At 37.7% G+C, this 16531-nt stretch overlaps 2 protein-coding genes across 6 annotated transcripts; one reads left to right on the top strand and one right to left on the bottom strand.

The window, feature by feature from the left end:
* The first annotated feature begins 334 nt into the window (after positions 1-334).
* On the top strand, positions 335-6670 carry LOC111463933 (transcription factor PIF1-like). 5 transcript variants are annotated; one of them, XR_002713961.1, is made up of 10 exons: positions 335-965; positions 1054-1828; positions 3349-3447; positions 3541-3606; positions 3724-3789; positions 4612-5010; positions 5585-5648; positions 5874-5891; positions 5966-6031; positions 6365-6670. XR_002713961.1 is itself a non-coding variant. In XM_023107911.1 (9 exons), exons 1-9 carry the CDS (start codon positions 877-879, stop codon positions 5968-5970), a joined length of 1581 nt encoding a protein of 526 aa, XP_022963679.1. In that variant the 5' UTR covers positions 335-876; the 3' UTR covers positions 5971-6230. The 5 variants fall into 5 exon arrangements, 3 of the variants coding, with proteins under 3 accessions (XP_022963679.1, XP_022963681.1, XP_022963680.1); XR_002713960.1 differs by lacking the exon at positions 6365-6670 and adding an exon at positions 3985-4040 and having other exon boundaries at positions 4601-5010; positions 5966-6230; XM_023107911.1 differs by lacking the exon at positions 6365-6670 and having other exon boundaries at positions 5966-6230.
* A 549-nt stretch (positions 6671-7219) lies between these two features.
* LOC111463935 (26S proteasome regulatory subunit 4 homolog B-like) lies at positions 7220-10600 on the bottom strand. The gene is made up of 6 exons (XM_023107914.1): positions 10072-10600; positions 9239-9484; positions 8402-8571; positions 8121-8337; positions 7881-8021; positions 7220-7520 (listed from the first exon to the last, which is right to left on the bottom strand). Exons 1-6 carry the CDS (start codon positions 10549-10551, stop codon positions 7437-7439), a joined length of 1338 nt encoding a protein of 445 aa, XP_022963682.1. The 5' UTR covers positions 10552-10600; the 3' UTR covers positions 7220-7436.
* Between the last annotated feature and the right edge of the window lie 5931 nt (positions 10601-16531).

Genomic DNA, 16531 nt, shown 5'->3' with positions numbered 1-16531 from the left:
CATTTTTAGACTTTAGATTATGAGATCACACATTGATTAGAGAGAGAAACGAGTGTCAGCAAAGATACTTGGCTTCGAAGAGGATGAATTGTGAGATCTCACGTCTGTTGGATCAAATTCCACATCGGCTAATTTAGAGAATGATCATCCATTTATAATCAAGGAATACTATCTTCATTCGTACAAGAATACTATCTTCATTCGTACAAGACCATTTAGCAGTAGACAATATCTACTGTGGTTAGCCCATAATCGTAAATAATAATATTTTAAAGTTTGAAATAATTTATTTATTTTTGTTTAAAAAGACAAATGCTCTTCGGGAAAGAGAGTACATTGATTTGGGCGCATAACTGTCAAAACCCCAACTCGTCCTTTTCCGTTCTCTTTATTCAGCACAGAAGAGAGAGAGAGAGGAGGAGAGAGAGAGCTTATCCCGGAGATTGACGGCAGCGAAGAGCTTTCACATTCTCACGACAAGCAAAGTTTTGCAGGCAAAAGGCCCAACCAGAGCTCTGGTTAGTGGTTTCTGTGTTTATCTTTCCATTAGAGCAGTTTGTAAGCAACTATGAGCAACCATGAAAGACAACAAACAATTTGAACGGCCATGGAAAAAGGGCAGTACGTTTGGGAAACAGACGAAATAAGAACTTTCTCGAGAGTAATTTGTAGAGAGAGTTCAAGGACTTGGGAGGCCTTTTATTGATTCTGGAATTTAGTTCCGCCGACGTTCGATCATTCAGTTTTGATGCGGTTTCAGAGCGTCAGGAGACGTAATTAACTGTTGAACGGATTCGACTTCTTGTTGATTCAGGAATTTGGTTTTGTTGTTTTCTGGAAGTCGTCAGTAATTACTCAAGTTGCCTAGAAAAAAGGATGAATCACTGCGTTCCTGATTTCGAGAGGGACGAAGATTTCTCGCTTTCTAATTCTTCCGTGCAATCGCGCTTCAAAACATCTTCCATGTGAGTGTTTGTTTGTTTCTTTATTTCTTTATTGTTTCTCGATTCGAGATTAGTTTGATGGATGCGAGGCCGGATACTTTAAAAACAGGTCAGACGGCGAGGTTATGGAACTTCTTTGGCAGAACGGGCAGGTGATTATGCAAAATCAGAACCAGAAATTTAGAACGAAATCCCCACCTTCAACAACCGCCGAGCAAATTACGAGTGGAGATAATCAACCTTTTCAACAAGAGGAACCGCCGCAGCTTTTCATGCAGGAAGATGAAATGATTTCGTGGCTTCATTATCCTCTTGTCGATGATTCTACCTTGGAGAATAGCTTCTGCAATGAACTCCTCTATCATTCGGATCCTCAGAGTATTGAGCAAAACGATGGCGTTTCTTCTCAAATTCGTACTAGTCGTGGCGTGGAGTTTCAGCCGTTAACGACGACGGCGACTTCAACGATGGCTGCTCGGCCGCCAATACCACCAATGAGAAGAACGGAACCGGAAACAGAGGTAAATAATTTCGGACTCTTCTCGAGGTTCACACCTACGGTCGAATCTCCTCCGTCGAATTCGAAGAGCATAGTAAGAGAATCTCCGGTGGTTGGTTCGACTTCGAGCAACACAACGGTGTTGACGCTCGAATCTACGGCTTCGGAATTACAGAGGACGGCTACGGCCGATGCATCAATCGGTGATTTAGCCTGCGCGGTTATGAGCAGTGGTGGAGTAGCGGCTACATCGACTGGTAATGGTGTAGGGCTGATGAAGATGATAGGTGGTGAAACAGAATCGATTCAAAGGACGACGAGTCTTGAGGACCGGAAGCGGAAAGGGAAAGAAATGGATGATTCCGACTACCAATGCTACAGCCCGGTGAGTCTTGCTACAAACTCGGTTAATCTGGCGTTATTTAACTTTTTTATTTTTATTTTTATTTTTATTTTATGTCCCTTTCATTCCTGATTTTTCTTCTTCTTTTGAGAGGATGTTTCCCATTGATTCTCATGATTGATAGAATATATTATATGATTACGGATAATGATTTCCACCATATACCTTAAGAAAATTACCGGACCATATAGAATATATATATATTTATGGGTGTTTTTGATGGATATTTGTAGCATTTAGCAGCATGATTAAGATGCATATCATCAATTTCTTTTAGAATTTCGTGTGTTGTTCAGCTGAAAAAAGAAAAGAAAAAAAAGAAAACAATGCTATCACTTCGTAAAATTTTAGATTAGATGAATTTTATATATTGAATCTGTAAAAAAACCCATATTAGTTTTTGGTATAAATTAACATATCAAATAAAACAAATACTAAGATTGTTGCATATATTAAAAGTTTTAGGGTGATCATATAGAAAAGTCCAAAATGTTTAGCTAAGATGGAAATGGTACGTTCCAGCTCGACTAAAAGTAATTTAGAGGTTTGAATCTCCATACTCATTTATTGTTAACCAAGTAATCTTACTTGTGGTAGTATTTAAGGAATAGCAATAATAGCAATGTCAGTATGAATGAAAAAATGACAATTTCTGGATCAGAGAGCATTCTTATTAGCTGTTGAAAGTTTCCATTCATAGGGTAGAGAGTTTGGTGGTTACTGGATTTTTTGAGGATACAGAGTAATGGTGCTGATGATAAAGAAAGTTTCCATTCATAGGGTAGAGAGTTTGGTGGTTACTGGATTTTTTGAGGATACAGAGTAATGGTGCTGATGATAAAGCTCTAAGATTTTTTTTTTTTTTTTTTTTTGATACGAGGGATTGTTGTATATATTTTATTATACTCTTAGAATCAAAACCTGTGAAACAAGTCCAATTAGTTAAAAATATGTTCAGAAGAATTTTGCAGATAAATCCAATCCAACGAGATTATTATCTTTAATTGAACAACTTAAGTCAATCGCCAGTAGATATGGTCTTCTTTAGATTTTTTCTTTCGGACTTTCCCTCAAGATTTTTAAAACGTGTCTGCCATTGAGGAGGCTGAATCTCGAAGGGGGTGGACACGAGACGGTGTGTCAGCAAGAATGCTGTGCCCAGAAGGGGTGGATTGTGAGATCCCACATCGATTGGAGAGGAGAACGAAATATTCTTTATAAGGGTGTGAAAACCTCTCCTAACAGATGCGTTTTATAAAGAGAAGTTAAAAAGAGAAATTTAAAAATGATAATATCTACTAGCGGTAGACTTGAGACTAATTCATGTAGGAAGAGCATTTGTACTGTGGCTCGGACATATTGAACTATGAGTGGATTTTTGCGTGCTTCCTCTGCGCATATAAATTCTGATGCTCATGCTTGATGAGGCTACTGCTTTGGTGCCACTTTCTAGCTTTTCAAGGCCTCATTAAAAGTCTTAACTTTATAAACATTTGCCAAAGGACGTCGGGTTCGAAGCTACTGATGCGAAGAAGCAAGCTCGTGGATCAACCTCTACAAAGAGATCTCGTGCTGCTGAGGTCCATAATCTGTCTGAGCGAGTGAGTAATTTGCTGCTGTTATATAAAGGACAGTGTATCTTCTTCTGTGTTTTTGTTATTCATCTGTTCATGGAAAACATCCCTACATTACAGAGAAGAAGAGATAGGATAAATGAAAAGATGAAAGCTTTGCAGGAGCTCATACCTCGGTGTAACAAGGTGCATATCCAATTAGCGAGACAATTTCCAACACCTGAAATCAGTGCGTAGATCAAATTATTTCTTCCCATTTTAATTTGTTCACTGAGATTTGGTTAATATTTTCTCAAATTTCAGGTAGACAAAGCTTCAATGTTGGATGAGGCAATTGAGTACTTGAAGTCACTTCAGTTGCAAGTTCAGGTTGGTTACCTCTTCCATGTTTACTCAAAATCACGTTGGGCATACATTTTCGTGCTATTTAGTAGTGAGGGTACTAACACTTGACCATTTGGGTTTACTCATGTTCTTATTTCAAGTATGAATACATCTACTTTGGATGGAGTTAACTATAATTGGATTTTTGCTGGCTTTATTTGACATCTCACGTCTATTCAGTCTGAAGATTTGCATGGAGCACTTGTGACCCTTATGGTTTTTTCCTTTCATCGTCGGTATTTATCAGTGTTCTTTCCTCTACTCTACTACTCTACTACTGTCATGTATTATTTCTAGGTTTAGAATATTTTGTTCTCCCGGATTTCACAATCCACCCCCTTCGATGACCAATTCCTTGTTGGCACACTACCTCGTGTCTACTCCCTTTGAGGCTTAGTCTTATAGCAGACACATCGCCTGGTGTTTGGCTCAAATACCCTTTGTAACAGCCCAAGCCTATTGCTAGCAAATAGTACTCTTTAAGCTTTTCTTTTCGGACTTCACCTCAAGGTTCTTAAAAGACATTTTTTAGGAAGAAGTTTCAACACTTATAAAAAATGTTTCATTCTCCTTCCCAACCAACGTGGGATCTCACACTTGCAGAGGAGTATTCTACCTCTTTTGATATTACTTGATATTACTGAGTTTGCATAATTGTGATCAAAAGATTGGGGATGGGACTCACATCTGCGTGATGATTTCCCCATAGAATCTGATAAAATTTTGGTGAAAATGTTGGTTGTAGCATGACAAACGTGGTACAGTATGCATGATAAGTAATACGAATATTGACCAGTTTCTATGCAGATGATGTCCATGGGATGTGGTATGGTGCCCATGATGTTTCCTGGGGTCCAACAATTCATGCCGCCAATGGGAATGGGACTTGGAATGGGCATGGGCATGGGCATGGAAACAGGTGTGAACCGTCCCATGATGCCATACCCCAACTTGTTAGCTGGGCCAATGTTTCCAAGGCAATCTGGAGCTGCTCAACTTGGCCCAACTTTCTCATTCCCAGCCTTCAATATGGCGCATCAGAATTCAAGAATTCAAGAAACAAATCAGTCGGATCACTTCCACAGCTTACCAGGAATGAAAAATATAAACCCGCCAGAGGCCTCAAGTTCACTCCATGGATATCAGCAGTTTCTCGGTTCCCAACAGATGCCTGCGCCAGCCGCAGTATCACAGCCTTCCCGACAGGTATCTAGCCCCTAATCTCTTTGTTAGTCTTTATTATTGGATTGTTATAAATAGTAAAATTATATATGAAAATGGGGTAAAAATAAAATGTTATAAAGATATATATATATATGGTAGATAATTATATATAATAGATGATTATATTTGATAAAAGCTGTATATTAAATTGAAACCATACCCGTTATCAATATAAATTTTTAGATAATATTGCTCTTTGCATTTTCTCTTCTGTTCTTAGATCAACTGTGTACGTTGTTGTGCGACGAAACTATGGTATCATTATCGCTCTTTAAATAGTTATTGCAACTTACAACCATTGTGGTATCGATTAAGGATATTTAGCCTTCTATTACGATTTACCATAGGTACCATAATTGACATTTTATTACCGTCAAATATTTAGATGTTTAGGTACCATATTTGATTATAGGAAATAATATATTGTATTCATTTAAGGCTCTTTCTATTTCATTTGCAATTTATTCGATGATTATAGATAGAGAATTTTCGTGAATAGTATTGGGTGGTTTTAGCAAATTTTCTCAGTACTATTTAAAACACAATTCTTTCACAGAATCAACAAGCCAATCAACAAACTAGTCAGGGACTTGAAAACATCGACAGTCACGAACCAGGAAGCCTGTGAATGTTTGCTGAATCCACCACACCTAAATGGTGTGAAAGTTATCTTATTTATAATCAAATAAATTACAAGGATATGGAAATAGTAATAAATGGAAATAACAATAAATGGAAAGATATCTATAGTAATAAGGGAAATGTTAGATATTTGCCTTATAATAAAATATCAAATATAATATATATGGTAAACTATAATTTATTACTAAATATCCTTAACAAAGCCCCCACCATGGATCCATGTAAGCTTTCAATCTGAACGTTTTTCTTGTTTGATTCGCTACTCTAATCTCGATTTTGTATGATTTGATTGCAGGCTGAAATTGGAGGAAGCATGGAATGTCCTGGATAGGCCTCCATGCCTGCAAAATTTTGTAGCTAGGTAGAGTTTGATTACAATAACATAACACACGGGTTGACATGTAAATTATGCATAGTTCTTACACATAACCACACCCAACAGATCAGCTAGATGTGACTTGTTGAGACTAATGTATGCTATGAATATTAGTGATTGAAACATTAGTGTTGATAATGAGTTTGTTGAAAGAAGGGAGAGGAGCAGGTTTGTTCTTGAACTATGGGAAAATTGTGTGTGAGTTCATGGAGTTTTGTGCACTTGCAAATTGCAATGACCTGCTTGGAACTCTTGGAAGTGGCTTGATATTATTTCGTCTCACGTGGTTTTCTTTTTTCTTTTTTGTCTTTGTTTTAGAGCATTGAAAGAGGAAAGGGGAAGAGGAAGAAGGCAAGTGCTGGTGAAGAGAAGACTAAGGTGAACCAAGAGAATTTAATTTGGATTTTGAAGTGACCCATCATAGACTAGATATATATATAGATATAATAAGTATTTAACATATTCGATCTTCTAGGTTAACCACGGAGTTTTAATGTTTTTTTTGTGCATTCTTGATTATTAGCGTCTTATCGTATCGTTTGGTTTAGTAATGTTTTCATTTTTTTTTTGTTTCTTGATTTTTCTTTTTCAATAAAAAAAAACTCAAACCTTATTTGGTTATTGTTTTAGTTTTCAATTCTGTGAAATTTATGCCGTCTCCTCCTTGCATTTCTTACTAAAACATTTGATTTACTAACCCTAAACCCTAAACCCTATTTGATTTACTAACCCTAAACCCTAAACCCTATATAACTCAGCAGATTAAAAAATATATAAAAAGTTCAAGTTAACCCAAATTGTTTGTGTTTGTTCATCTTTAATATTATGCTTAAAATTGTCAGAAATATACAAAATTTCAGGAATCTCGTTATATGTCATCCATAGTTCACTAGATTCAATAAATTCAGTTACTGAGCAATCTGCAAGAACACTTTAATTAGTTTTCAATGTGAACATCATCAGTAAAAATCAAGTTGGCTATTGCTCCTTAGCTAAGCGAGGTCAGGAATAGGGATCATGTTGTACATCTCTATCCTCGTGCCTACCCACAAACCTGTTCAATCCCCTACCTCGTCCCACCCCGTCATATATTATATTATGGAAAGAATTTTCCTGAACATTTCTAACCATAAGTGATCGGCTCAGAGGATGCCCATTTCAACCATGAACGAAATTAATGATCATCTTCAAAATTGAGACTTTCAAGTTCAAAACGCTTGTAAGGTGAGTTTGGAGAACAAAGGAAAGTACATATCCAACAAAGGCTACTAAAAAAGCACACATATATTGATTAAAACTAGAGAACACAGAGAATTACCAACTCCAAAATGTGAAGAAAGAAGACATATCTCGAATAGTTGTTTCAAGCACACACTAACCATAATCTTCATCACATATATAAGCCTTCTGGCACGCCTTCTTTCTTCTTGTACATAACCTTCTCCTTTGCCTTCTTGAAGTCCGCATGTGTTACCTGATGCAAAACACAAACCAAAGAACAACTTAAGCAACAGCCATTCAACTCCAAGAGTAACAATACACAAAACGGACTCGGGATAGACTGTTCGATCCCCGTTCTGTCGGTCGTGACATATGATGATAGTTCAAAAACTTGAAGCTTAATCACCGACGTCTAAAGATCTTGCGTTTTTTTAAAGCTTACTACAACTGACCCTTTACTATTCGATCCCCCCATTTTGTGGTCATGACATATGATAGTCCGAAAACTTCATACGTTGTTCATAATTCATTTAAGGGTTGGTCGTTACTAGATCATTGAAGGGGAAAAGTTTTCTTGTATCATAATTCATTTAGAAACTTGGAGAGCTCTTACCTTCATACGCCGTTCTCTCAAAGCAAGCAGCCCAGCTTCAGTACATATGGCCTTTATATCAGCACCAGAGAATTCATCTTTTGTCATAACAAATTCCTCTAAGTTGACATCATCTGCCAATGTCATCCTTGATGTGTGTATCTGCAAATCAGAGTTCTCAAGTTGTTAGACAAAGAAGAAAGGCCTTTAAATATCTAATCAACCCGAACTATTAACATGGCTTTGAATTGAAAACTAGACCTGAAAAATACGCCTCCTGGTTTTTATGTCAGGCAAGGGAAACTCAATCTTCCTATCTATTCGGCCTGGTCGAAGCAAAGCTGGGTCGAGACTTTCGATTCTGTTTGTAGCAAGTATCACTTTAACATCTCCTCTAGAATCAAAACCATCCAATTGGTTGAGTAATTCCAACATTGTCCGTTGGATCTCACGTTCACCTCCAGAGTGAGCATCATACCTGCACAGAGTATGAATCAGGACAACACAATCTTCTTTTATAAAATGAGTGTAAAACAACTGACCTTTTTGTGCCGACAGCATCGATCTCATCAATAAAAACAATGGAAGGTGAGAGATCATCAGCAACCCTGAAGAGTTCCCTCACTAACTTTGGACCATCTCCCAAGTATTTCTGTATCAGTTCACTCCCAACCACACGCAAGAAAGTGGCTGAAGTTGAGTTCGCCACTGCCTACAAGAGGGAAAATGTGGTTTACAAAGTCCAAGAAAATTTGCACCTATGCATAGTAGTTCTGACAAAGAATTGTCAATTATGGACAGATAGCATGAATTTAACTGATAGCATCCAATTTAAAAATTGATTTTGTAGTTTGAAGAGAATCTAAAAGGCTAGTCTAAATGTGAGATCCCACCTCGGTTGGAGAGGAGAACGAAACATTTCTTATAAGGGCGTGGAAACCACTCCCTAGCAGACGTGTTTTAAAAATCTTAAGGAGAAGCGCAAAAGAGAAAGCCCAAAGAGGACAATATCTGCTAGTGGTGGGCTTAAGCTGTTACAAATGATATCAGAGCCAGATACCGAGCGGTGTGCTAGCGAGGACACTGGGCCCTCAAGGGAGGTGGATTGTAAGATCCCACATCAGTTGGAGAGGAGAACGAAACATTCCTCATAAGGGTGTGAAAATCTCTCCCTAGTAGATACGATTTAAAAACCTTGAGAGAAATCCCAAAAGGGAAAGCCCAGAGATGACAATATCTGCTAGCAATGGGCTTAGTTGTTACACTAAATGATTAAAGTTTACATAAATGAGACTTCAACTTCAAACAGAACAGGTTATAAATCTACTGAACGAGTGGACATCAAAGTTTTGAAGGGGGGAAAAAGAATAAACATTCACCTTTGCAAGCAAAGTCTTGCCTGTTCCTGGCTCCCCGTACAGAATCACACCTTTAGGTGGCCTAATACCTATGTCCTCATATAACTCAGGATGGGTCAGTGGCAACTCAACAGCTTCTTTAATCTCTTGTATTTGAGCATCCAACCCACCAATATCAGCATATGACTCTAAAGGGGCCTTCTCAACTTTCATCACAGACACCATTGGATCAACCTCATCTTGGAGAAGTCCAACCACGGAAAGTACCTAGAAAACAAACCGTTGACGGTAGGCAAAATGATCAACCAATGCCTTGATCATACTCGAAAGAAACAAACAAAAAGACGTGCATAATGCCATATAACACGCCAACTATCTATGTAGTTTCATCACATATATCCAACTACAACACCTCAAAGTTCAAAGATAAGCTTTACAGTTCATCCAAGAGATTAAATTCCAGTCGAAGTACCTCAAACAAAACCCAGCATTTTAAATTCCACAACAATTGGCTAAGTGGTCATATATAAATCACAGAATGATGTAATGAAGCATTATATGAACTGAATCCAGATTACTAGACTTAACCATCTACGTTTGTAGCCATTCCCACTTTCTTCTTCTTCAATAACAAATCTAAGAAATTCAATGCCTACCACATTACGGCCTCATCCACATTAGAAGAAAGCCTCTAAATTGCAACATGAACTACCCAAGTCTTTTACTAACAGAATCATACAATCTATACACCAAAAGGAAATGAAATCAACTTCCAACACAAAATCAAACGCCGAGAAGAACTTAACAAGAGAGAATTCAACAAAATCTTCAAATAGAAACCAAAAGCCTTATACCTTATTATGCATCAAAATTGCACACCCAGGCTCAAGCTGATCTTTATCAACAAAAGACATAATACCAACGTAATACTCCGGTCCAACAGAAGAGGAAACGATCGCATGATTCTCATCAATCAACTCCTCCAAATTCCCAACACTCATGGGAGATCCTCTCAGATCATCGACCTTAGAGCGATCCTCCTCCGCCTTCTCCTCCTGCGGCTTAAGGCGCTCCTGATTAGTGACAAATTCCTCCTCCATTAACAGGTAATCCTTCACACGCTCAAGCTTCAGAAGCCTCAGCCTGCACTTCGTGTGAGGCGTCACCGTCGGAAGCCGAGCCGCCGCCTCCGGACCTTTCTGCTTCCTCTGTTTCCGGCCAACTCGAGTCGGCGGCGCCGCCGGTTCATACTTCTTGTCTTTCTTCTTATCGGCGTCCGACTTCCGGTCGCCGGGGGATTGCCGATTCAGACCTCCTGGAGTTCCCTGACCCATTTTTTGCAATCCGAAGTGAGAAAAAAGAGAGATTCCGAGAAATGGCTCCCGATTGAAGCTAATATTCAGTCCCGGTGACCCATTGAACAAGAAAAGAATCACTGTGTTTTGATATGGGCTCTAGCCTTTACCTAAATTTCTCTCGTTAATTGGGCTTGTAATTGGACTCATTTAGGCCTGCCTTTGGTATGGGCTTGGGCCAATATCTGAAACTGTTAGTGTGGGCTTGGGCCTCCACCAAACAGCCTTGAAATTGGGCTCGTGGTGGGCTTATTTGAGCTTTATCTAGCCTTTATCTAAATTTCTCTCATTAATTGGGCTTGTAATTGGACTCATTTAGGCCTGCATTTGGTATGGGCTTGAGCCAACATCTGAAACTGTCAGTATGGGCTTGGGCCTTCACATCTGAAACTCAGTATGGGCTTGGGCCTTCACCAAACAGCCTTAACTTGGGCTCGTTATGGGCTTATTTGGGCTTTTATCTAGCGTAGTATGAAAATGGGTCATTGCTGAGGTTATTACCCTACCCTAAACTTTCAAAATTTCAATAATACCCTCTAACTTTAAAAATATTCATTAATAACTCGACTTTTTCAAAAAGTTTAAAAATACCCTTACTATCGATACTGTGTCTAGAAAATATCCTTGAGTAGCATTGACACTATTTACCTTTTTAAAAAAAGTTCAAAAATATTCTTACTAACAATATATAGACAAAAATCGTCAATCGACACTTCATAAATTATCGCAAAACTTTTTGATGTTACTTTTGAAAGTTTATGAGTATTTTTGAAACGTGTTACTAACGGTAATGATCCGTAGAGTATTTTAAAACAAAATATTAACGGTTTTCATCTAAAATTAACGACCCGATTTCCTCTAAATATGCATAATATTATCCATTTATGAGCATAAACTTTTTTTTAATTTGCTTTTGATTTCATTCAAATGCTTCCTATTTTATTTGTGTTGTCAAAATGAACATAGCTCAACAATAATTGACATGCATGGTTTTTTTTGAGGTTAGAAGACGAAATTCACACGAAAAAACATATAGTTTAACTGAACCATTTGATGTAATTGCATCAATATATTACATTGAGTTCAATTATACATGAAATGTGAATTCAAACCATTAATTTTTACTGATACCATAATGTCTTGATCAGTTGGGTTATATTTAAATTAACTTTAAATAACATGGTTGTTCATAAGATTTATTGAATACGATCATAAATTGTCATTAATAGACATTTATTTGAATCCTATTCATATAGGTCATGTATACAAACATGAGTATAGATGTAGAGAAAGGATTTGGTAACTGTTTGACGATATTATTAGTTTGATAGGTCTTTAAACTTAGCCAGACCATTTATGGACATTCTTAATGTAAAACCCATCATCTCTAGCAATCCAAGTGCTTTCACCTAAGACACATTTGTCGGCAAGCCAAGTGTTGGAGCGCTCAGGCCAAAACACATCAAAGGTTAAGTGACCATTTTGGCTAGCAAAACTGCACCAAAATCGAGTGGTATGCCAAAGATTCTCATTGAATTTCCAATCGTAGGTGTCTCCAACCTTGAGAATATGCAGATTCAAATCATCATCACCAAACTTACAATGGGTCTTGAGAGTCGAAGTTGATTGCTCGTTCATAATGACAACCTTCCAAGAGTAACATGGCTTCATTAAGCTTAGGCACTTTCTTTATCTCGAACATTGTATGGAAAGTCTAGGGGCCATTTGAGAGTGGTTTGGAAAATAATTAACTTCTTTATACTCAAAATAATTATTGACAATCCATAAGTGTTTAAGTACATTAGATATTTTAGGAATAAATTGTGTAGCATGTACTGTATACCTCTTCACCCTACCAAGATTTTCATCCCAAGAAATCACAAGCTAGCAAAGTGTAGTAGTATTTTACATGGTGTCTTGTAATCTCTTCCCAATTGATGTTAATAAAGAGTTGTGTTCAACAATCTGGTTTTAGAGTGAGGTTGGTACAAGTTGTTTAATCTTTTGGAATTTTTAGTACGCTCTATGGTTGCAACTCTGTCTGAACTTCCACTCAGAAACGATTTCTGAAGATTATTAGTGAGTGAGTTTCTTTTTGTCGTGAGTAGTCTGTGACTCTACAAGTTTTACCAACACAACCTAAGGCAATTGGTAACAGATATTGTCCGCTTTGGCCCGTTACGTATCTCCGTTCGCTTCACGTTTTTTAAAATGCATATGCTAGGGAGATGTTTCTATACTCTTATAAAGAACGTTTCTTCCTCGAGTTTTTTCTAAATTCGAGGGTTATGGTTAATCATTTTCCTTCCTAGTTCCATATGGGATTTCCAACAAGTTTTTGGAAGAAATTGGGTCCTAAAAAACTTTAGAATTGACTGCCGAACAAAAAGTTTTATGGTTTGGATTTCGACGAAGACAAATTTTTCGACGAACTTTGGAAGGTTATAACTTGAGCTACAAACCATAAAATGGTATGAAATTGGTATGTGTCTTCCTTAAATCTCCCGTGCTCATGAAATTTTAATGCTAAGCATATTATGTCATTTTAAAATTATATATGAAATTTGATTGTGATTAGACAAGGTTAAGTAGCTTAGCCAAGTAACAGTATAAAATGACTATAATGTGAAGGTAACTTACCTGGACCCAAATGACATCTAAATATCATGAAACTGTTAAGTTTGAAAATCACTTGATCTTGTTTCGGGCTTGAATCAAGTTTAGGATGGAAAATGACTAAAATACCCCTATAGTAAAGTACCATCTGTTCAATAATCAATAATAAAATGTAAACGGACCAAAATGCCTTTACATGCTTAAACATTGATTTATGAACTAAATGAACTCCAAGTAACCTAAGAATTTATTAGGGCCTATTTTCAATTATAGAAGTTAGGAAAGTTTTCAAAGTCTTCTAGCATATAAAGGAGCCAAACCAAGATTTTAAGGTAAGATAACCAAATTACTCCTAAGAGAAACGTACGCTATTTCAAGGTACAAGCTGCTTTGAAATGACTTAAAGTTTTTAGTGAGACCGATATATAAGGACACGAAGAGTTATTCAAGAATATGTGGAAACTTCTCCCTAGCAGACGCATTTTAAAAACCTTGAGGGGAGGGGAAGCCCGAAAGGAAAAACCTAAATAGGATAATATCTGCTAGCGGTGGGCCTGAGCCATTACATATACGGTTCGAAAAGATTAATAAACATAGTCGTGTGACAAGAAACACTCACACTACTACGATCGTAGTATCGTGTATAATAAAGCCGAGATGGGGTAGGACCCTCCATAGCATTAGGTACGCATACATTTAGACCGAGTAGATTTAACAATTGCACCTGAGTCTTATTTATTTGAAATATTTTATTCGATATACTTGAGTTGAGTCGACATCATATGATTATTAATGAAAATCGAAACAACCCTCCCAATTTTATTAGACGAACCATACATCTTTGGTCCCGAGAGAAAACCAATAGCATCGAACGAAACAAGGGTTTAGGGTTTTAGTTAAAGAGGTTTCCAATGGTGTAAAAGTTCTAACTTCCTATCAGGAATATTTACCAAGAAAAAACCATCATTAGTAGCTACCCATCTGCAGCTGTAGTAAGCACATCTTGCAGAAAGCCATTCTCCTTTCTCGGGCCAAAAAACCTCAAATGAAGCACGCCCGTTCCAACTACTAAAATTGCACCAAAACAACGTCGTTTGCCAAAAGTTTTCTTTGAAATTCCAAGAATATTTGCCCTTCATTTCGAGCTTATGCTCGTTTAAATCATCGTCTTTTGATTTGCAATGAACCCATAGAGACGAGTTCGTCTGATAATTGTAAATGACCACTTCCCATTTGGACCCGACACCTTGTCTCTTGGGTTCGACACCTTGTTCTTTGGATTCTGCCAAACATGTGTTAATAAGAACGAACAATAAGATCAAACCCAAGTGGGTAAAAGGCTTCATTTTAGACACTCAAATCTCCTTTTTGCCAATGATAAACCATTGTGGTCTTAGTTCATTATATAGACAAGAAGTTGTAGTTCATTATCCATTCAAAAGGTTTAATTTTTTGAATGTTTTTATGGTTGGATATCTAGATGTATTTCATTTCTCATATTTTCTCCTTAATTTGTCATATTTTTTTAATGCTTTTCCATTTAATTTTTTTTGTAATTAATAAGTGAGATTCCACATTGTGGTGTGGAAACCTCTCACTGAGCATACACGTTTAAAAATTGTGAGGCTAACGAAAATACTTAACGGGCCAAAACAAACAATATCAGAGCCAGACATCATCCAAAACAGACAATATTAGAGCCAGACATCGAGAGGTGTGTCAGCGAGAGGACGCTGGGCCTTCAAAAGGGTGGATTGTGAGATCCCACCTTGGCATTCCCTGCAAGGGGTGGATTGTGAGATCCTTGCGGTTGGAGCATTCCATAAGAGTTTGAACGTGCCCCCAAGGGGTGGATTGTGAGATCCCACCTTGACATTCCCCCAAGGGGGTGGATTGTGAGGTCGCGATTGGAGCATTTCATAAGGGTGTGACTGGCCCCAATGGGTGGATTGTAAGATCTCACCTTGGCTGATTATGCCCCTAAGGGAGTGGATTGTGAGATCCCACCTCAATTAATTGGGCCCCCAAGTGGGTGGATTGTGAAATCTTGGTTAGGACATTCCATAAGTGTGTGGATTGTGAGATCCTGGTTGGAGCATTCCATAAGGGTGTGGACTAGGCCCCCAAAGGGGTAGATTTTGAGATCCTACCTCGGGTTGATTGGGCCCCCAAGGGGGTGGATTGTGAGATCCTGGTTAGAGCATTCCATAAGGGTGTGGATTGTGAGATCTTGGTTGGAGCATTCCATAAGGGTGTGGATTGTGAGATCCTGGGTGGAGCATTCCATAAGGGTGTGGACTAGGCCCCCAAGGGTAGATTATGAGATCCCACCTCGGTTGACTGGCCCCAAGGGAGTAGATTGTGAGATCCTGGTTAGAGCATTCCAAAGGGTGTGGATTGTGAGATCTTGGTTAGAGCATTCCATAAAAGTGGAGACTAGGCCCGCAAGGGGTAGATTATGAGATCCCACCTCGATTGACTGGGCCCTCAAGGGGGTGGATTATGAGATCCCACCTCCACATTACCTCAAGGGGGTGGTTTGTGAGATCCCACCTCGACATTCTCCCAAGGGGGTGGATTATGAGATCCTATCTCGGTTGACTGGCCCTTAAGAGGGTGAATTGTGAGATTCCACTTTTGGAGCATTCCTTACAAGAGTATGGACGGGTGGATTGTGGATCCCACGTTAGTTAGAGCATTCATTAAAGCGTGTGAAACATCTCCCTAGTAGACTATTTTAAAATTGTGTGACGACGACGATATATAACAGACAAAAACAGACAATATACGGTTGGCTAAAGTTAATTGTACATAAATATTTGAATAATTTAGTATAATATTTATGGCCTATGAAAATATAAAAGGAAATTTTATAATAATTAGGGTTTCCCTCATCATAACATTACTAATATTTGTTTCTTTTCGTAAGTTAAGCTAATATAGTCCTAAATCAATCCTATATTTGTATTTAAAATCAACAACAATCCAATTAATTAAACAAATTTCATTTTTTAAATTATTTGAATTAATTTCGGGTACGTGAATAATTATATTATAGAACTTGTTTTATAATATAAAATGACATGCGACTACTCGGACTCAAACCGAGATGCTCTAGCACTGCTTCCTAAGAGCAGCATGTCTACCGATTTCATCATAGCAACTTTCTTGAAATCATAATAACCTATTATTATTCACTCGTCCAATTGAAAAATAGAATTAGAATCAATTTTATTAATTTAAGAATAGTTGAATTTTGAAAAGAAAAAAAAAAAAAAAACTCAATTGACGTTTTTTCTTACCCTCTTTAACGAAGTATTAAAAAAATGTCTAATAGCTCGCA

This window comes from Cucurbita moschata, unplaced genomic scaffold, assembly GCF_002738365.1.
Source record: "Cucurbita moschata cultivar Rifu unplaced genomic scaffold, Cmos_1.0 Cmo_Scf00029, whole genome shotgun sequence".
In the NCBI taxonomy this organism is placed as follows: Eukaryota; Viridiplantae; Streptophyta; class Magnoliopsida; order Cucurbitales; family Cucurbitaceae; genus Cucurbita; species Cucurbita moschata.
This window is presented reverse-complemented; position numbering and strand designations above follow the sequence as displayed.

What these genes read in the sequence shown, in the direction of transcription:
- LOC111463933 (XM_023107911.1), top strand. Translation starts at nt 877, where the DNA reads ATGAATCACTGCGTTCCTGATTTCGAGAGGGACGAAGATTTCTCGCTT. An exon ending in TCCATAATCTGTCTGAGCGA is followed by an intron (nt 3,448 to 3,540) that starts GTGAGTAATTTG and finishes CCTACATTACAG; the next exon opens with AGAAGAAGAGATAGGATAAA. An exon ending in TATCACAGCCTTCCCGACAG is followed by an intron (nt 5,011 to 5,584) that starts GTATCTAGCCCC and finishes ATTCTTTCACAG; the next exon opens with AATCAACAAGCCAATCAACA.
- LOC111463935 (XM_023107914.1), bottom strand. Translation starts at nt 10,551, where the DNA reads ATGGGTCAGGGAACTCCAGGAGGTCTGAATCGGCAATCCCCCGGCGAC. An exon ending in CAATTTTGATGCATAATAAG is followed by an intron (nt 9,485 to 10,071) that starts GTATAAGGCTTT and finishes TTTGTTTTCTAG; the next exon opens with GTACTTTCCGTGGTTGGACT. An exon ending in GATGCTGTCGGCACAAAAAG is followed by an intron (nt 8,338 to 8,401) that starts GTCAGTTGTTTT and finishes TACTCTGTGCAG; the next exon opens with GTATGATGCTCACTCTGGAG.